The 22,021-nt window shown below is 41.3% G+C and overlaps 1 protein-coding gene across 2 annotated transcripts; it reads left to right on the top strand.

Moving 5' to 3' along the window:
- Positions 1-4,427: 4,427 nt before the first annotated feature.
- On the top strand, positions 4,428-9,831 carry LOC110864607 (peptidyl-prolyl cis-trans isomerase CYP21-4). 2 transcript variants are annotated; one of them, XM_022113721.2, is made up of 8 exons: positions 4,429-4,579; positions 5,254-5,448; positions 6,186-6,225; positions 6,786-6,836; positions 6,961-7,046; positions 8,328-8,465; positions 8,539-8,689; positions 9,527-9,831. In XM_022113721.2, the coding sequence occupies exons 2-8, from the start codon at positions 5,297-5,299 to the stop codon at positions 9,611-9,613; spliced, it is 705 nt and encodes a 234-aa protein (XP_021969413.1). In that variant the 5' UTR covers positions 4,429-4,579; positions 5,254-5,296; the 3' UTR covers positions 9,614-9,831. The 2 variants fall into 2 exon arrangements, with proteins under 2 accessions (XP_021969412.1, XP_021969413.1); XM_022113720.2 differs by lacking the exon at positions 6,786-6,836 and having other exon boundaries at positions 4,428-4,579; positions 6,886-7,046.
- Positions 9,832-22,021: the final 12,190 nt, after the last annotated feature.

A 22,021-nucleotide genomic window follows, 5' to 3' on the forward strand; every position in this document is an offset into this window, starting at 1 on the left:
CTTGGCAAATTCCTTCATACGTCATGACTGCCATTAACAACTCTTGTCAGTTTCACGGTCGTGATGATGAGGACGCGCCAGCACATATTAACCGTCTCACCTATCTGTGTAGCACCTTCGGCATCGAAGGTGTGAATCTTGATGCCCGCTATCTCCAAGTCTTCCCCTTTTCGCTTGCTGGCCGCGCAGCCACCTGGCTTGATTTGCAGCCGGCAGGTACTTACACCACTTGGGCTGGACTTGGAGATGCCTTCCTTGCTAAGTATTTCCCACCTGCGAAGGCCTCCCGCCTTCGAGATCAGATCCATTCCTTCAGAATGGAGCCTGACGAACCTTATCACTTAGCATGGGAGAGGTTTCAAACATTACTCTCGCGTTGTTCCCAACATGGACTGTCGGATTGGGCCTTAGTAGAAAAATTTTATAATGGTCTTACCCCTGAGTGCAAGGCCCGATTCGACACATCCGCAGGAGGCCACCTAATGGGAATGAAAACTGTGGCTGACTGCAACGACCTCTTTGAGAGCTTCGCTCATGCTGATATAGATCATAGTGCTACCGGCAGGAATTCCAATCCTGTGATTACTTCCTCATCTTCTCGAGGAGTGAATCAAGTCGTTTCAGACTCAAAGTTAATATCTCAGCTTGACTATATCACCAAAGAGTTGCTAGAAATTAAGAAGAAGGTAGATAGATGCGAGGTTTGTAGAGGGGGACATGACACCATAGATTGCCCAACCATCACCCTAGAGCAGGTCGAGTATTTAGCAGGTCAAAATAGGGGTCCAACTAACCCGTTCAACAATAGTAACTCTAATTGGCGTGCTAACAATTATCGCTCCTCAGGTAACCCCCCTGGTTTTCCGTCAGGTCAATACCAAAGTAGGGGGCCAGGTTTTTATTCTAGTGGGGGGTCGGGTCAAACAGGTCAATTTGCTAGTTCAGGTTCAAGGGGGCAGTTCAGAGGTGAGGGGTCAAACCAAGAGGTTCAACCTAAGAGTGAGGGGTTAGGTGGTAGTTTGTCTAGGATAGAGGACCTTCTTTCCCAATTATTGGTTAAGGATCAGGCCACCCAACGTACCTTAGAGGACCATGCTACCCTCCTAAAGAATAATCACTCCAGTTTCTTAGACCTTCAAAGGCAAGTTGGGGATATTGCACGCCAGTTGCAAGAACGACCTCCCGGTCAATTTTCAGGCAGCACAAGGCCCAACCCATCTGGCTCTTTGAAGGCAATTTCGACCCATAGTGGTAGGACCTTAGGAGAGATAGTGAGACCCGAGAGTGTTGAGATAGAAGAGGAAGAACCCGTAGATGAAGAGATTGAAATGGAGGCGCCCGGTAAAGTGCAACCTAGGTTAATCCCAACAAGTACCGCACACACCGGGGCGCCTTCGAGTGAGAAGAGTGTAGGAAAGAAACCCGTTCAAGTCGTTCCTTCACCGAATGTTGATATTTCCTGTGCTCCGTTTCCTTCCCGCCTTAAAAATCAAACCTATTCCAAAGAGTACGGGAAATTTTTAGAGATCTTTAAGCAACTTAGGATCAACCTTCCGTTCATAGAAGCTCTCCAATCCATGCCCAAATATGCAAAGTTCCTGAAAGACCTTCTAAAACGCAAGGATAGGTTAGGAGAGGTTTCTAACATCCCCCTTAGTGGAGGATGTTCCGCCGTCGTGTTGAACAAGGTCCCGGAAAAATTGACGGATCCGGGCCTTTTTACCATCCCGTGCTTGTTTGGGAGTGATACCGAGTGTAGGGCCCTAGCCGACCTAGGAGCGAGTATAAACCTAATGCCATATTCCTTGTATGAGAGGTTAGGTCTAGGAGAGTTGTCACCTACACGCATGTCCTTGTCGCTAGCCGATAGGTCCGTTAAGTATCCACGTGGCATTATTGAAAACCTTCTGGTCAAAGTGGATAAGTTCGTCTTCCCCGTAGACTTTGTCGTTCTTGATATGGAAGCCGACGAAAAGGTTCCCATCATTCTAAGACGCCCATTCTTGTGTACCGCCAAGGCCATCATCGATGTCTTTGACGGGAAAATCACACTTCAAGTCGGTGAGGAGAGGGTCACTTTCGAGATAGCACGCTCCATGGAACACCCTAGTGGTTCCGATGATCTTAGTAGTCCTTGTCATTCGGTCTATTTTATAGAGTCTTTCTTATCTTGTGTTGACCATTGCTTTGACTATATTAGTGGAGCCGACCTAGTTGAGAGTAGGATAGAGGAGGTAGTTGAGAAGGTAGAGGAGGTTGTTAGTGAGAGTGAGGAGGTAGACGAGGACGAATGGGTCCCCGAAGTGCTAGAATTGAGTGAAATTAAGAGTGAGAGTGAGAGTACACCTATAGAGAAGCCCGCCCCTTTAGAACTCAAAGTTCTCCCGTCCCACTTAAAGTACGCTTTCTTAGGTGAGGGTTCCGAGTTTCCCGTCATTATTTCGTCTAAGTTAGAGGAGGGAGAGAAGGGTAGGTTATTAGAGGTGTTGAGAGTGAATAGGGAAGCCATTGCATGGCGTCTTTTGGATATCAAGGGCATAAGCCCCGCCTATTGTACCCACCGGATACTCATGGAAGATGACTATAAGCCGGTGGTGCAACCTCAAAGGCGCCTAAATCCGAACATGCAAGAGGTTGTTAAGAAAGAGGTTCTTAAGTTGTTAGATGCCGGGGTGATCTACCCCATTTCCGATTCACCATGGGTTAGCCCGACCCAAGTCGTCCCAAAAAAGGGTGGGATGACGGTGATCATGAATGAAAAGAACGAGTTAATCCCTTCCCGTACCGTTACCGGTTGGCGTGTATGCATAGACTATCGAAAGTTAAACGACGCCACCCGGAAAGATCACTTCCCCTTACCATTCATTGACCAAATGTTGGAGCGTCTAGCGGGTCAACAATTCTATTGTTTTCTTGATGGATTTTCGGGTTATTTTCAGATCCCCATCGCCCCGGAGGATCAAGATAAAACGACATTCACATGCCCTTACGGCACTTATGCGTATCGCCGCACGCCTTTCGGGTTATGCAACGCTCCGGCAACTTTCCAAAGATGCATGGTTGCCATATTCCAAGACATGCTTGAGACTTCCATGGAGGTTTTCATGGATGACTTCTCGGTTTATGGCACCACTTTCGACCAATGTCTTTCTAATCTTGATAGGATGCTTAAGAGGTGCATAGAGACAAATCTTATGTTGAATTGGGAGAAGTGTCACTTTATGGTGACGGAGGGGATAGTTTTAGGATACAAGGTGTCGAGAAAGGGTATAGAGGTGGATAGGGCCAAGATAGACACCATAAGTAGATTGCCTCCACCTACTAGTGTTAAGTCCGTTAGGAGCTTTCTAGGTCATGCGGGCTTCTATAGGCGTTTTATAAAGGATTTTTCCAAAATCACACGCCCGATGACTAGGCTTTTAGAGAAGGATGTACCTTTCGTTTTCGACGAGGAGTGCATCAAGGCGTTTGAATTCTTGAAGGAAAAACTCGTGAGTGCCCCGATACTTGTGTCGCCCGATTGGAGCTTACCTTTTGAGCTCATGTGTGATGCGAGTGATTATGCCGTAGGTGCGGTCCTAGGACAAAGAGTCGCCACAATCACCACAACCAAAAATGATACGCGACATAAAGATAATAGAACAATAGACATCGATGAGATTCAAGCCCCAAAGAGCAAATCTAAATGATGTTAGCGATACCTAGTTCAACCCATGGTCGTGGGAACCAGTCAGCCATTGGATCCATATAAGAAACAATAGACACAAAGCGAGTAACATGTAGATACATGTATATGAAACAATATATACAAATATATGAAACAGGTTGCGACACATTGATGTTGCATGTTGATTATTTGAATAAGAAACATATGAAACATAAACACATGATATACCCCAAAAATGTTTAGTGACAAAAGGGGGAAAAAGAAATAGATCTACTCACACTTCTGCATTCTGTTTGATCATTACGTAAACCGCATTTGTGTTGAGGGAAAAACTTCAAAAGACAATAGTTACCCTAAAGGAATTAATAACCAAAAGTACTAAACAAGCAAAAACCAAAAACTACTAGTACCATATATATGGTGGATAAAGGCAATGAAGGCTAGTTCTCCCAGACCCTAGGTCAAGAGCTTGAGCCCGAGCCACCCTGGGTTTTAGTCCACCATGCGTTACGTCAAAGAGATTCTCTCTTGTGGCGGCGCAAGCCCCTGCCATTGGCAGTGGGTGGTATGGTTTCCCGGGGAATGCCGTTAGCCAAACTCTACCGCCAGCGTAGACCCGGTTAAGACAACATAGTCTAGCTAGAGTAGGGTTAGAGCCCTCTATTTAAGAGGGTATGTCTCTCACAACAAGTTAAAGTTTCTAGCCGTAAAAAAAATGAAAAAAATTGTAAGGTTGTAATATGAGTAAGAAGCAGCCCAGCCCAGCCCAACTGGATGATGGAAAATTGGGCCCAAAACGACAAATGGCGATGAAGATTTCGAATTCGAAAGCATGTCTGTCTGTTAGAATCTACATCGAAACCGCAATTCTCCAACTTCACCAACACGATTTGCTTCTTCTCTTCTCTTCAGGTAATCAATCAATTCACCCCCTTTCGATGTTTCTCATTTTCTAGGGTTCATCTTCTATTCCACACACACATACGTATCTAAATTCTTCAATTCGCCTACAACTCTCCCCAACTCTTTATAAGAATAATACCGTTGCAGATTCTGCTAACTTCATGATCCTTATCTTTATTCACTAAATTGCAAATTCCTTTTTCTTTTGTTAACTTATTCAAATCAACCTACCATATCTGATATCTCCAGTGTGTTAATTGCCAAAAATCTTCTAGAATTTGGGGAAACTATTAGATCTTGTGTTATTTAGTTAGTCTCATTAATTATAGATTTCATAATCTCTGTTGCATCATATGCTATACATGTTATGTTGAAAAAAATTAATAGAGTTTTATCACTAAGTGTTAAAGTGTATTTTTCGCCATCTTTGGACACATTTGCTGCCCGAAATTTGTTATTGGGAGACTCGAAATTTGTTTTAGGGGACCCGTGTTGAACACATTCTTGTATTTTGGTTTATTTTAGTTGTAAATATGTATTGTGATTTACTGCTTTCCTTCTGATTATTGTCTTCTAATTCAAATAAAGTTGTTTTGTTTTAATGTATATACGAACAGTTCCTACATGTTTTGGGGATTTTGGACCTGAGTTTGCACTCATTTTTTTTTGTTCTTTCATTGCAGCGTGTGCATTGTGATACGGTAATCACTATAGGTTTCGTTGTTCATGGCGAGGATTAAACCTCAAGCTTTGTTACAGCAAAGCAAAAAGAAGAAAGCACCGAGAAGTATCAGTGTTGCCGCAATTGCGTTGTACAGTGTTGTTACGGTCGTTATGGTCTTTTTCCTCTATGCTACATACAGACACTGGTCTCAAAGGTTTGTTGATAACAGTTAACAAATGCTTTCTTTGATAATGATAACCTCTGTGGTGCCTCACAAATAATCCCACTTTTTAATCATCACGGGGGAAGGAAAAAAAACGTGTTTTATGCACCTTTGGGGCAGTTAGTCCATGATGAGTACACTTGAACTTTATGTGAAATTATATAGTATGTATATCGGTTTATTAAAAAACATTTATTGATAGGGGTTGCATACAAATATTGCAAGAACTAGGGTTTGGTTATACGTATACGTATACGTATATGATACACGCTTAACACACCTAATGAGTGTTATGTGTGCATGGTTTTAAAAAAACGCTTGAGGCGTACGCCTCTGGGCGCGCCTCGAGGCGAAACGGCCAAAAAACGAGTCTGAGGCGCGCCTCATGGGGTTTTTACTGCATACGCGCCTCAGAGAGGCTGAGGCGCTAAGAAAGGCTGCGCCTCATGGGATTTTCATAGCTGTTTTTGATATTTTTCACTTTTTGTGTCAATTTCAAGCATTTCATGTCTTTTTTATGTATGTTTTTTGATGATTTTGATGAATCTGATGATGAAATTAGTTAGTATTATTATTTTTATAATATATATAATTTTTATATTTATTTATTAATATCGCCTCGGCCTTATGCCTCGTTTCGCCTCGAGGCTTACGCCTCGTGAGGCGAAGGGAAAACGCCTCGAAACTTGTTTCCGTTCTTTTAAACCTTGTATGTGTGTTACTATTAGGTCAATAATGCAGACAGAGGAAGGAACATCAAACTTTCAGGTACAAGTGCTTGTTCATTCTCTTGTTTTCTTTAGTCTAGTGACAATTAATTTTATTATGTGTCAAATATCGGTGAAGTTTCTGCCTTAACCCCTTGAAGGCCATTGGTGGGGCCTCGTGAATTTTCCTAACGGGTTCTCATGATTTGTTATAGAATCCGTCACTTTTTCATTTGTGAGATGATGGTGTTTTTTTTCACTCACTATCAAACAGTGTGGTAATATTGTTCCACTAGGTATATTGTATAATGAGTAAACTTTCATTTTGCTCCCTGTGGTTTGGTCACTTTAACGGTTTTGCCCCAAACCTTTAAAAATAGTCATTTTCCTCCAATAGTTTGCTATGGTTTTTCCATTTTGCTCCCCCCCTCTAACTCCATCCAAATTTTCTGTTTTTCCATTTTGCTCCCTGCAGGGAGCAAAATGGAAAAACCATAGCAAACTACTGGAGGAAAATGGCTATTTTTAAAGGTTTGGGGCAAAATCGTTAAAGTGACCAAACCACAGGGAGCAAAACGGAAGTTTACTCTTGTATAATTTTGTAACTTCAATCTACCACAGGTTGAAGATGACATTTTAGATTCAAAGAAATCTGACGTTCCTAGATACGCTGTAAGTTTCAATGTCTTTACTCAAAACGATCCATTTGGCTTTCTTTCAGCTCAACTGTTGCGGTTCTGATACTTCGCTATCTTGTCGTCTTTCTTTGTGTGTTTTGGCATACTTGTGTATCCAGATTTTTAACACCTCTAAAGGTTTGATTACTGTGGAACTTTACAACGAAGGTTCACCTGAAATTGTCGATGAATTTATTGATGCTTGGTGAGCATTTGTAATTAACTTAAAATTCCATGGCATCTGTTAAAGTTATATTTACTTTAATGCAATTTTTTTCTCTCCATGTTTCATTATGAGAATGCATTTGTAATTGTAGAGAAGACTGATCAAACCAAGAAAAAAGAATTAAAAATGATGATTAATAGGGGAAATTTCAATAGGGAAATTGGATTTTAATAATCCCACCTTAAGGTGGTTGGCCAATATTAGACCCGCTTTTGAATATTGTTACTAGCAGTCGCACCTTTTAAATATTTTTTTCTCACTCACCTCCGTTAAAAAAACTTAACTCCATTAAGTTTTTTGCCGAATTTCAAACTGATGTTTTAGGGCTTTTGATCAGAACGAGGGTACGAGTCGATTGATGTAAAATTTACCTCGAAACGGTGAAAACGGTATTCGGATGTTTAAACTTTCAATTAACAAAAATCAAGCCGTTTTGGAGTACCGTTTCGAGATAAGTTTTACATCAATCGACTCCTATTATCGTTCTGATCAAAAGCCCTAAAACATTAGTTTGAAATTCGGAAAAAAACTTAACGGAGTTAAGTTTTTTTTAACAGGAGGTGCAGTGAGAAAACAAATATTTAAAGGCAAATTGGAAAATAATAATCCCATCTTTCTGAAATTGGCCGATAATAATCCCAAGTCAGTTATTGGCCAATAATAATCCGACCTCGTCCAATTTTTTTGTAAAATAGTCTGCCGTTAAAATAACTTAACGGAGTTAAGGGTTTTTCCAAATTACAAACCGATGTTTTAGGGCTTTTGATCAGAACGATGATACGAGTCGATTGATGTAAAACTTACCTCGAAATACTGCCCCCAACCCACGAAAACGGTGCCTCAATTCGGGTGTTTAACTTCCAATTAACAAAATTCAAGCCATTTCGAACACAATTTCGAGGTAAGTTTTACATCAATCGACTCGTATCCTCGTTCTGATCAAAAGCCCTAAAACATCGATTTGTAATTCGGAAAAACACTTAACTCCGTTAAGCTTATTTTAACAGCAGAGTATTTTACAAAAAAAATGGATGAGGTCGGATTATTATTGGCTAATAACTGACTTGGGATTATTATCGGCCAATTTCAGAAAGGTGGGACTATTATTTTCCAATTTGCCAAAGGTGGGACTGCCAGTGACAATATTCAAAAGCGGGTCTAATATTGGCCAACCATCTCTAGGTGGGATTATTAAAATCCAATTTCCCATTTCAATATAACTGCTGATGATTAATGTTTGGAAACGTGTTTCTTCTGCAGCCAAAAGGGACACTTCAAGGGAATGCTATTTCAACGCGTAGTGAAACATTTTGTAATTCAAGGAGGTGACTCCGAAAATCTTGCAGTTATAGAGGACTGGACTTCTAGAGAGAAGCACTACAATCAGCTTGAGAAAAGGTTTATATTTAAATTCACACAAACCGTCGTTTTCAACGCATAGTTTACTTATCATCGTTATTTTTCCATCCAGATTAAAGCATGAAGCTTTTATGCTTGGTACATCAAATACTAAACATGATAAAGAAGCATTTGATATTTTCATCACAACCGCACCAATTCCAGATCTAAATGCAAAGCTTAATGTGTTTGGACGCGTTATAAATGGAGAGGACATTGTCCAGGTAAATGTGATATTACAGCTGTTCATGTATCTTCTTTGTTGAGTTTTAAATGAAAAGAGTAAACTGCCATTTTGGTCCCTGTGGTTTGGTCAATTTTGCCACTTTAGTCCAAAACTCAAACCTTTTGCATCTGGGTCCCTGCGGTTTCAGTTTTATTGCAATTTTGGTCCAAAAATGAAATCAGGTCATACTTGTCTTATCAAATCCTGCAATTTTGTCATTTTCCTCAGGGGCAAAACAGGTCATATTTGTCTTATAAAATATGGTATTTATTTATAAAAAAGAAATGATCATTTTGCCCCTTCAGAAAATGACAAAATAACAGGATTTTATAAGAAAAATATTACCTGGTTTCATTTTTGGACCAAAATGGCAATAAAACTGAAACCACAGGGACCCAGATGCAAAAAGTTTGAGTTTTGGACTAAAGTGGCAAAATTGACCAAACCACAGGGACCAAAATGGCAGTTTACTCAAATGAAAATAAGTAATCATGGATAGGTTTAATTTTGTAAGAGTAAATTACGTTTTTGGCCCCTGTGGTTATATCACTTTTACTATATTAGCCCAAAATAAGAATTTTTAACATATCTGCCCCTATGGTCTCTATAACTAACCAGTTTGGCCCCTATGGTCTAGAGATCATAGGGGCCAACATGATTAGTTATAGAGACCATGGGGGCCAAAATGGTTAGACTTAGGGGCCAAAATGGTTAGTTATAGAGACCATGGGGGCAGATATGTTAAAAAATCTTATTTTGGGCTAATATAGTAAAAGTGATATAACCACAGGGGCCAAAAACGTAATTTACTCATTTTGTAATTTGTGTTATTTAGGAAATTGAGGAGGTGGACACAGATGAACATTACAGGCCTAAATCTCGAATTGGGATTATCGATGTGACACTGAAACAGACGATTTAAGGTTTCGGTTGATTTGATTTTTTTTTTGTCTGGTGAGATATGGAGCAAAGGGTTGGGTTTTAATGATATAATTGTTTGTGTATGTGTTTGTTATTCACACATTGTACAACTTATGGAGCAACAGTTGATCTGATTAGGGTTTTAGGTCATACACTAACCATAATTTTTGTCATTAAATTTGTTAATCAGTTTTCTGCAAGATTCTATTTTTGTTGTTTTATTTGATATGCTATTACCTGGCTGGCAATTTGCTTTGTTTTTAAGCTTTTCTAGTACTAAGTTTTGGAACATAAACCTGGTATTCTTCATGTTTCCTAGGATCAGAATCATATGCTTATATTCTTGTATTGTTCTCTCTCTTTCTCTCTCTCACACACACATTGTGTGTGTAAAATGTGTTTTCATTAATTCTCTAGGTAAAAAGTTTATTTATTTGTTCCAAGTTTATTTAATATTATCATAAAATAATGCTCCATAGACTATGATTTTGTAGAGGGCACTTAAAATAATAGCTCCCTAGTTAATATAGACTACGCAGAAGATACCTTCTACGTAAAAGCATATCTTATCTAAGGGTATACGGTGTGGTGCGGCAAAGGGAAGTGGCAAACTGGTTTGCCGCGCGGCAACACCGGCGCCAACCCCTTTGCCGTGTCGGTTTCTTTGTAAATCGGTAACATATTGCCGATCGGGAAAATAAGAGAGAGAGGGTAGTGAGAGAGAGAGAGGGGGGGTATTGTGGGTGGGGTCCATTCCTATCTCAACCAATCACAACTTTTTCCTTTTTTTTTTAAAAAAAAAATAATTTACCACTTTACCAAGTGTTTAAACCATTGCCAACACTTTTCACCAAAGTTTAAACACTTTTGACTGATTGACATGGCGCGCTCTAATTGGTCGGTTTTTTGATTTGCCACTTCAAAGTGTTTAACCACTCCTTACACCCTAATATATTTAAATTAATTTACATTTACATTCTCCACTACTACATTTAGCAGAGTCGGCACCGACAAGTAATAGTGCCGGCACTTCATTGGGCTGAATGGGCGGCGACTTCACTAGTGCCAGGCAGCTGCCTGGCACTATCTTATTGGCCCAACAAATTTATGATTTTATCCCGCTTTAAAATTACGATTTTGCCATCAGTTAAAAATTATGTTTTTGCCCTCACATAAAAATAAATTTACGCCTATGCTCCCAGCTAAATATCTCAATTTTGCCCCCGGTTAAAAATTTCGATTTTGCCCCGTTTCAATTTACAGTTTTGCCATTAGTTTTTTCCCTTAAAAATACGATTTTCCCATCAGTTCAAAATTATGTTTTTACCCCCACTTAAAAATAAATTTGCGCTTTTGCTCCCAGCTAAAAACGATTTTGCCCCGTATAAATTTATACTTTTGCCATTAGCTTTTTTTTCTCACAGCCAAGTAACGATTTTGCCCTCAACTTAAATTTACATTTTCCCCATCGTTTTTGTTTCTTTTCCTGGTGACATTACAAGTTTGCCCCAGTGTAAAATTACAGTCGTGCCGGCAACTTCCTGACACTCCCCCATTGGTCCATTTAGTTTACGCTTTATCCCTGAATTAAAATTATGATTTGGCCCTCAGTTAAAAATTACGTTTTTCCCATCGTTTTAATTTTTTACCAAAAACTATAAAGGTTTTTTTTAATTGGTTTACTCGATTTAATTTTTTTTCGTGTCAAGGAGTTGCCTAACACTTTTGCTCTGAACCCAAAATTACGGTCTTATCATCGTTTTTTTTCCCTAGCAAAATTATAGTAGCCTTTTTTTAATTGGTTGAGAATTATTCGGCCATCGCCCCGCAACGCAGGCGGGGCATCTACTAGTTTACAATAAATAACAAAACAAAACCGTGTTTCCTGACTCCTGTTTAATGTTTAATATGGAGTTGGTAATATTAAGATAACGTTTACTTAGGTACAGTGTTTTGAAAAAAAAAAGGGAAAAAAGACTACCCCCCTGTTAGTTTAGAGTGTTGTATTTTTATCTTTTTATAATAATTCTATAATTGATAATAACCTTAAATTTAGGGAAGTTGTTTATCTTACTAACAAATAAAATTTATTCCGATAACTGGGCTGTTTAGTATTCGCAGCTCCTGTTAGTTTTAAGTACACTGGATGAATTCCAGTAATTGCATCATTGCATAGCATAGAAAGCAACAAAAAATTATTCCTTACCTTTAATAGATTGAGAATTTGTGGATTTGTTGTTAATATCGGTCTACTTGCCTGATATTGAATCCGGTTTCCGGTAATCTACCCTCCTACCCATGAGATCGAAAACAAAAGACGGTTTTATTTTGGTTGTTTGCTAAAAAATACCAATTTTAACAAACAAAATAATATGTATAAATTAAAAATATAAAAGTCTATAGAAATCTTACAAATTTCGGGATCCTCTGATACGTCGATCCAAGCTTGAGCTAACGCGTACTCCTCTTCATCATCCCATGGTTGCACGGTTTTTATCGTTCGGGTCTTGGTTATTTCTTTGTTTTATGTGACACTCGTTTGTTGCGTCTGGTTTTGTTCGGTTCTCCGGCTCCTCCTCATCCGATTGTGTCTCTGTTTGTGTCTCCGAGATGAAGTCGGGCTCGCTTTGTGACAAGCCAAAAGCTTGCAACAAGCCGAAACCTCTCATGTTGTAGTTCGGATTCCAACCGTATTGGTTTGGATCCCATGAAAGGGGTTGGTTCAATATGTTCATGAAGTCGGGTTGGTTTTGATTATACTCGACACACCCAGCTCCATAGGCGGTTGATCGGGTGGGAACCAGAGCAACGGATTGGTTAGGAGCGTTCGTTTGGTTCGGGTCGCCGCTAGAGTGAGGAGGAACGAAACCAAAGTTGTAGGGATACATGGTAGAGTGAGTGGTATAAAAATCTAGATGTTTTTAGTATAAAATGGAGTGAAAGATTGACTGTCGAGGGTGTGGTTTTTAAAGTGAGGTGAATGGTATATATATAAGATTGATTGATCGATTCCCCAAAATTTTTCACCCGTTATAATTTCTGCGAGCATCCCGGTTTCCATCTTATGACGCCCCGAGGGGCGGTGTTGCGCGGCGCCATAGGGCGCTATGACCTCCATTGACACGATACCCCCTTCGACTATACACGCTCTAAGTTAGTAATGAAATTATATAAAGAGTAAATCACAAAAGGCAATTCATTTTAGAAGTAGTGGTCTTTGTGTGAACGAGAGGCTGAGCTAAGACTATGAGTTCTAGTAGGGTGACGTGAAAACAATGTACTACATAGGTAATCAGGGTTTCACATTTTACTTTTCTTTAAAACTGTGTTGTGGGAGAGTAAAATGTTATAGGGTAAGTGTTATGTGGGGGTGGATATTAAGACCGATGAGGGACGTAGGAATTGCCCTTAACTATGCGGAAGACCGAAATAGCTTTCTTAGAAGCCTCTGGAAGGTGGGGTATTCAATCCCATGATACTCAAGGAGCATGCTCGTATCCCAAGAGTTCTACTAATACATTGATGGCCTTCCTACACATACGATAGGCGATGAATAATGAAAAAAAATGGTAAGTGAAGATGAATGATTAGATGTATATTAATTATTAACTAAAAGTATTTAAATAAAATTAATTTGCGCTCTAACGCCCCTTTCACCCAACACCGTAATGGTGTTAGCGCCCATATTTGCTAGCAGAGAAGGGCTTACCACCCCCTTTCACCTATCCACAAACACATACCCTTATACTCATCACTCATCTCTCACTGTCACCTCAATGCTAGGGATGACTAACTCGGTACCAATACCGGAAAATAGCGGTTCCGTACCGTACTGTTGAAATGGTGTGTTGAGTTAAGTCATTCATATGGGCTTCTAATTTATGTTCGTTATTGTGACAACCCTCACTAAATCAGGTATCCGTACGACTTAATTAATAATTAATTACTGCTTAATTACTGTGCTTGATTGAAATTATGGATAAACTGCTACTTGAATACTGATACATGTACATGCTTGCATCATACTTTATTTGCTGTCACTCCATTATTTACATACTGAACTCTAGTGACAACCTTGATGCACAAAAGCACAGTAGCACGATGAACGGATAACCTATTAAACATGCTGATATAGCCAGCATCAGGCAGACACTGCCTCTAAGACCTGTATGAGCCCGAGATAGTTTACTACACTAGTAGAGAGTGTAGGGATATAAGGGGTGTAGAACTGCGTCACTAGGTATAAGTTACAGTGACCGGATGTGTCTAAAACGTACTCTAAGTACAAAATTCAGCACTTTAATTAAAAATTCAGCATCTAGCTAACTAATAAAGTGCCAAAACATGAGAAAAATATTACTAGACACTTTCCAAAGTGTCGGGAATAAGTTGTGTCACTAAAAATAATAATAACGACACTTTAAAGCTTTGTTAAGCACTTTAACGGATCACTATCCAACCGAACAACCGGACTTTACCCGGAACATAAAAATATTGCCATTTACATTGTTTATCTTTTTCTGAACCGGTTAGGGTCCCTGAATACCCTAACACCCGCTATAATGCATAACACGCTAGTAACCGAGTTAACCTCCACTTAACTTAACTATAACCTAACTATTGGTTGAAATTGGACTAGGAACCCCCCCCCCCTAACCGAACTCGTCCCCTAGGGGGACACCCATGTCCTTTTTGTGATTAAAATAATCACTCTTGTCCCATATCATTTAGACATATGATCCATTGGTAATTAGCATATGAATTTGCCTATACGTAACAAGCTTAAACCAACATAACATTCACACACACAAACTCAACAAAACTCTCTCTCCCTCTCCTTGCTAAACTCACGGCCGAACACCCCCACAACCATCCATCCATTTTCGGTTTTGATCTTGCAAGTTCCAAGGGCATACAAGTGTTAAGGATCTCACACAAGGAAGCTTGGTGCATTCGGATCGTGAAGAACCTCACCTCATTGCTTTTATCCACTCATTCTTCGACTAGTTTCTTCCCTGGCCTCGAGCTAGTAGTAAGTGGCTTTAAACACACTCTTGATCTATTTTAAAGTGGTTAAAACGAACTTTGTCGGTTAAAAGTCATGAACTTACAAGATGACATTTTAAAAGTTTACTAAAATGATGAATGTGTTGGTTAAAAGCATAAGGATTGTGTAAATCTTGTAAGACTTGTTTTGTGTAATTATTTAGTGCCGATCTATGTTGTGGTAGCACGGATCATCATCTAACCCGGATTAGTCATGTTCATGGATCATGACATAGAGTATGTTTAAGTGTAAAAAGGGGTTAAATGATGAACACTACCACTTACGAAGCATGAACTTGTGTAAAAACGATTTTACTTGTGAAATAGTGTTCAAAACTAGTAGATCTACGGATCTACAAGTGGTATTTTCAAAGAACCAAGCGTCAAAGAAAACATATTTTAAAACCGGATCTTTCATGAACAAGAGTGATTTTTAAACACACAAGTGTGTAAACACTTGTGTAACACTAAGTTTCAACAAAGAACTATTTTTGTCAAATTTTACAAGAAGATGTGAAAATATATTTTCTTTAAAAACGAGATTCACAAGAAACCAAGTAGATTATTGCAAAGAACCACTGAAAGTAATGGAAATCACTACATATTTTGGACAAACCACAAGTTCATGTGATTTTTGCGATTTACATATATATTGACTAGTTTGATGGTTTGGAAATTGTTATTGTGAACTATACAAATATTATTTTTAGGGTAAAAATAATATTACCAAATGTTAACGATTCCAAAATAATACGAACGCCTTTACGATAAATATTAAGTTACAACGGTATTATCATTAATACCACCCGATCTTTATCCGTAACTTACGTATTTTCAGAAAATACACATAAATATGTATTTTGACAAGGATATTATTTTGGAGAATTGTGTGAAATAAAATATAATATTTTTGGGAAAAATATTTATATTTTGGAGTTAGAAATAAAATATATTTTAAGTGAGACTTAATAATATATTTCGAATTTTACGAACGCACATGTATTAAATCCCTCATCCTTGGGAAAGAGTCTATTTACCAAATAATTACAAAGTGTAATTACGAAATAGTTGTCTAACTATTTCCCAAAACCTTAAGCTAAGGCACGGCCGTCCGTCTAATAGAAGTTAGTACGTGTAGGTCGCCGCACAGCTATTTGATCAGGAGATTTACTGGGTAGAGACGCACCATTGTGAGTTCATGTCCCCCTTTTCTCTTAACTATTTTTAGTTTTCTAAACTGCGGGGGGTGAAATACATGTTACTTTGATTACAAGTGCTTTATACATGGTATGGTTAGCGTAAAGAGGGTTACTACTTAGATCATGTGAGTGGGTAGGTGGAAACTTGAGACCATTAATCCTCAGGGTAGGACCGAGGGACAGGAGCGGTAGATCTATCTGGGTGTAGCGAGCCCAGCCCCAGGCCCAGCATAACGGACCTCGGGGTGACTTTGTGCCCAACGCATAAATCCGCTAGGTTTGAGTCTTCCTACTTGCACTTCACACATATCAATGGCCTTGCAAACCATTGGTGATCTCTTTTTCCTTATTTGCTACATACCAGGATTTTATACATACAAAGGTTTTTATTACTCACTTACACATGAACTCGCTCAACATTATTGTCGATTTTTCCAACTTACATGTATTTCAGGAAATTAAAGATCTGGCGCGGTATGTTATGTTTTCCCGCTGCATAGGAGTTACGAGGTCATCCGGGTTTAGGGGATGTGACTTTTTCCTGGACGAGTCACAGTCCTTAAACTGTGTTTGTTTCATGTCGATGTTTGTGTTTTCTGAACAATGATATATGTTATCAGGTTGTAGTTTCAATTGCTTGAGTCAACGTCCTAAGACAATGTTGCTGTATTTGGTTTTTAAAACTTAATTTGATGGATGATCTTGCATGGTTTTTATTTCATATAGCTTTGTTATGATTAAGCTATGGTATTAAAAAGTCACACCAAAAATTAACCACGCTTCCGCAAAGCCAGTGTGTGACAGCTTGGTATCAGAGCTCTGATCATAGCGAACTAGGATTTCTTCTCGAGTCTAGACTATGATCATTAGGGCTCTCACGAAAACATTTTTACACTGCATACCACTTAAGTCCAGATCCAAAACGTTTTTACAAAACAAATGTTGAGCACATTTTATTTATTAATTTTAGGCTCAGTCTGGGAGGCTGAGGCTCGGTCTGGGAGGCCGAGGCTCGGTCTGGGAGGTCGAGGTAGTTGTCTAGTGGGACTAGGGAGTCAGTCTGAGAGGCTGAGAGAATTGGCTAGTGGGACTAGGAAGAGCAGTCTGGGAGGCTGGGAGGCTAGTGGGACTAGGAAGATCAGTCTGGGAGGCTGGGAGGCTAGTGGGACTAGGAAGATCAGTCTGGGAGGCTGGGAGGCTAGTGGGACTAGGAGAACTATTTGATTATTTAATTGGTGACTAATGTGTTTATCTGATTGTATGATTGATTATTTGTGTATATCTGTGTTTGTGTTACAGACACCATGGACTCGTCAGGCACTGGTGATTCGGACACCACTGGCCCTAGACCCATTGTATCAGACGACCTAGAGTCTTCGGAGCACGAGGTCCACACATCAGATGTTACCAGCACAGATGAGGATGACTTCCAGCCCTTTGCGTTACCCGACGCTGTCTACGAGCCCGCTGATGGCCCTTTTGTTGGGGACCTACCGCTCGTAGAGATCCCTGCCCCGATACCACTTGCTTCATACCCTGCTCTTGATATACTCCTCGACGCCGACGCTGATGACGACGTCGATCTGTTTGATGATGATCCCTTAGAGGATGATGTTCAGGGCGAGGCCCTTCTAGCTGCTGGTGATCTTTTGTTGCTCGCAGATGCTCCAGCTGAGGAGTCACCTGCTCACTCACCGGTTCCAGACTCTTTCGAGTCTGTGGCCTCCGCACCATCGCACACTCAGAGTGCGCAGCACTTTTCCCACGGTTCAGATCCTGATAGGGCATCCTCTGTTGACCCTGCCCCGAGCTTTGCTTTCGATCACGATATTGAGGAGGATTCCGATCATGTCTTTCCCCCTGGGTTCGACCCAGATCAGGACATAGAGTTTATACCCCTGGATCAGCCTATGGAGGACCCGGTTGACCCAGTTGACCTTGCTGACCCTGCGTTCGCTGACCACGCAGATTTTGAGATGGCGTTTGATGACCCCGAGCCTGCCATGGCCCCCGAGCCGGTAGCCACTCTTGACCCTGTGTTTGAGCATGACCCTATTCATGCTGGTATGCCCGTTGGTTACCCTGTGATTCCCGCTTTACCCGTTGATGATCACCCTGTCGATGCTCCACTTTTGGAGGGTGACCATGTTGTTGCTACTGACCATGTTGATGCCCCTCTCATCACTGATGTACCCGTTGACCCCGTTGTTGCTCCCATACCTGATCCTGTTCCCCTGGAGCCCGAGCATGCACTATTCGCGACCCATATTGATCCCAAGTAAGCGCACACCCAGAATGGGTGGATTGACGCTGATGATGAGCTCGCACCTATTCCCCCACATACCACCGATGCACGTCACATTGATTCCTCTTTTTCGTTCCCTCAGTTCACACCTCCAGCTCGACCTGGAGAGGGTTCCTCAGCTCATCCCTTTGGAGATGTGCCGGCATCTATCCCAGTGGTACCACAGTTTTCTACTGCTATTCCCCCTGTTCCTCCATTCTCTGTGCCACCTTTCGATCCAGGCAGTGAGCCATTTCTCTGGACGTCACCGCCTATTATGCCGCCATCCGACCCCTACCATCCTTTCCATATGTGGTATTTTATTGAGGACGTTCTGATGTCGTTTGTTGTCCAGCAGGAGGCACTCACACGGCGCATTCAGGAGCTCGAGAGAGCTCAGACACCGCCGTGCCAGTGTCAGGGTCAGACCCACCCAGCTTCTTCGCAGCCCTCTCGACCATTACCACAGGACTCTGCTGCACGCCTTTTGGTACTGGAGTAGCAGATGGCGTCCTGGTTGCGTTCCCAGAGAGCCATGGAGGAGGACTGGCTCCATTTGCGACGTTTGTTTTATTCCCATTTTCCCCCTCCTCCACCGCCATCAGTATAGGGCATCTTTAGTACAGCATGGGTGGACATTGGTGAGAAGACGGCGATTGCTCTGACTACACAGCTACTTTTGGAGACTGCATTCTAATTCTGACTTTTGTTGATCATGTATATGGGATGTATTGACACTGATTTGATATTCTTTTGGACTGGGGTGATGTAGCCCTTAGTCGATGATGATGTATGACACTAGTATGTACTTGTACACTTTACCATGTGGTCTCGGTTTATAGCAATGCAATCGCAGTATTCTCATCATATGTGATTGTTTTGATTGATTATTTATGTTTTACGACATGGGATGTTGTGTGATTGATATGATTGTAACATGGGATGTTATGTGATTGGTGTGTTTATAACATGAGATGTTATGTACTATTACTATCGTTATATACGTACGCTTTACTATGGCCTGACCCACGTGAACTCATCTTTTAGAAGATGCCACCAAGACGTCAAACGCCGATGCCTACCAATGAGGCAGAGCTTCAGCAAGTCATCGCTGCTGCCATCGCACAGTACGCCGCCTCTCAAGGAGGGACTAGTGGAAGTAATTCTGGCAATACTGGCAACAACAATCCACCTCATGGTAATACTAAGTCATTAGACATACCATGATCTAATTGGATATCTCTAGAAAAGATGCTAATGCCATTCATGTTGTAACGTATGTGCAGGGTGCACCTACAAGCAGTTTCTAGACTGCAAGCCTGTCAACTTTGATGGCACCGGAGGTGCTGTCGCTTTTGTTCGTTGGGCCGAGAAGACGGAATCTGTTCTCCGCATGAGCAAGTGTGCACCAGACCAGCAAGTCACCTACATTTCTGGGCTATTCTTGGATGGAGCCCTGTCCTGGTGGAATTTGCAAGTGCAGACTCTTGGAGAAGCCGCAGCCTACACAATGACATAGACCAAAATGAAAGAGCTTATGTGTAAAAAGTATTGCTCTCGCGCTGAAATCCAAAGGTTGGAAACTGAATTCTGGCATTTGAGGATGGAAGGTCCAAAGATCGCAGAGTATGTTCAGAGGTTTCATGACTTATCGCATGTGGTACCTTATATGGTCACTCCAGAATTCAAGCGGATTGAGCGCTTCATTTGGGGATTAGCTCCTCAAATCATAAGTATGGTGACCTCCTCCAAGCCTGCAACAATCACTGAGGCAATTGATCTGAGCGTGGCTCTCACTGAGGAGGCTATCCGCCTCAACAAGTTCGATGATGTCGAGGCTAAGAAGAAGGAGACTCACGTCGAGTCATCCGGAGGTAACAAACGGAAGTTCTCGAACTTCAAACAAGGCACTAGTGGGGTTGTTAAGAAAGGAGAGCGAAGCGCGCCAGCTCAGGTTATAGCTGGTAGTGGAAAGAAAGGAAAGGGATATATGGGCACCCAGCCCAAGTGCAACACCTGCCAGCGTCACCATTCTGGCCGGTGTGGTTTGAAAGTATGTGAAGCGTGTGGGAAACCTGGCCACTTGAAGGATTCTTGTTGGGCCACTGTTGGCCAGGGAGGCCAAGGAGGATTTGGAAACAGAAACAATAACCGGGGTGAAAATGGAAATCGCCCACAAGGAAACAATGGAGGTAATGGGAATCGAGGCAACAACGTAAATCAAGTGGGCGCTGTGAATTGTAAACAAAGGAATAATCAAGCTGGGAATGGAGGTGGAAATGGGCAAAGATCTGGATGCTTTAATTGTGGTGATATTGGGCACTATAAGAGAAACTGCCCAGAATTGAACCAAGCCCGTGGAAGAGTGTTTAATATTGAAACGAGGGAAGCACGCCAGGATCCTAATGTCGTTACTGGTACGTTCCCTGTAAACCAACGCTATGCATCCGTTTTATTTGATACTGGTGCCGATTATAGCTTCGTATCGTTAGAGTTTAAGAATATACTTGGGATAGCCGCTAGTAAGTTAGATATTCCCTACTCAATCGAATTGGCTAATGGAAAGTTAGTAGAAGCTAACGAAGTTGTCAGAGGTTGTGTAATCGAATTGGGAGAGCGTGAGTTTGCTTTGGATCTACTACCAGTCCAGCTGGGAAGCTTCGACGTGGTGGTAGGAATGGATTGGCTATCAGGCAACAAGGCTGAGATAGTTTGTCACGAAAAGATCATTCGTATCCCAACCGAGGATGGTGAAACAATTGTGGTTCATGGAGAGAAGCGTGATACGCCGTTAAGAATTATCAGCTGCTTGAAAGCGCGAAAGTGTTTGCAGAAGGGATGTGCTGCCTTTCTGGCACACATTGTAGATAAGAAAGCTGCAGAACCAAAAATCGAAGACATCCCTGTCGTGAGGGAATATCCAGAAGTCTTCCCAGAGGACTTGCCTAGATTTCCGCCTCAGAGGCAAGTGGAGTTTCGCATCGATTTAGCCCCAGGCGCCGCACCTGTGGCTAAGGCACCCTATAGACTTGCCCCGTCTGAGATGCAGGAACTGTCAACACAACTTCAAGAGTTGTTAGACAAGGGATTTATCCGACCAAGCTTCTCGCCTTGGGGAGCTCCGGTCCTGTTTGTCAAGAAGAAGGACGGTAGTTTCCGTATGTGTATTGACTACCGGGAGTTGAACAAGTTGACGATCAAGAATAGATACCCTCTGCCAAGAATCGATGATCTATTTGACCAACTCCAAGGTTCAAGCTTTTATTCAAAGATCGATCTTCGATCTGGATACCATCAGCTAAGGATACAGGAGGAAAGTATCCCGAAGACAGCCTTCAGAACTCGCTATGGACACTACGAGTTCCTAGTTATGCCGTTTGGGTTGACAAACGCACCTGCAGTCTTTATGGATTTGATGAATAGAGTTTGCAAGCCGTACTTGGATAAGTTCGTGATTGTGTTCATCGACGACATTTTGATTTATTCAAAGACAAAGGCTGAGCACGAACAACATCTAAGAGCTATTTTGGAGTTGCTGAAAAAGGAGCAGTTGTACGCCAAATTCTCGAAGTGCGGGTTTTGGCTACGTGAAGTCCAGTTTCTTGGACATGTGGTAAATGGAGACGGAATTCATGTGGATCCCACCAAGATCGAAGCGATCAAGAATTGGGAAACGCCAAAGACGCCAACCGAGATTCGGCAATTCTTGGGTTTGGCTGGCTACTATCGAAGGTTTATTGAGGATTTTTCGAAGATCGCTCAACCATTGACGCTCCTCACGTAGAAAGATAAGAAGTTTGATTGGGGAATCAAACAGGAAGAAGCGTTACAGATATTGAAAGATAAGCTCTGCAATGCGCCAATCTTAGCTCTACCGGAA

Source organism: Helianthus annuus, chromosome 6 (assembly GCF_002127325.2).
Source record: "Helianthus annuus cultivar XRQ/B chromosome 6, HanXRQr2.0-SUNRISE, whole genome shotgun sequence".
NCBI classification, from domain to species: domain Eukaryota; kingdom Viridiplantae; phylum Streptophyta; class Magnoliopsida; order Asterales; family Asteraceae; genus Helianthus; species Helianthus annuus.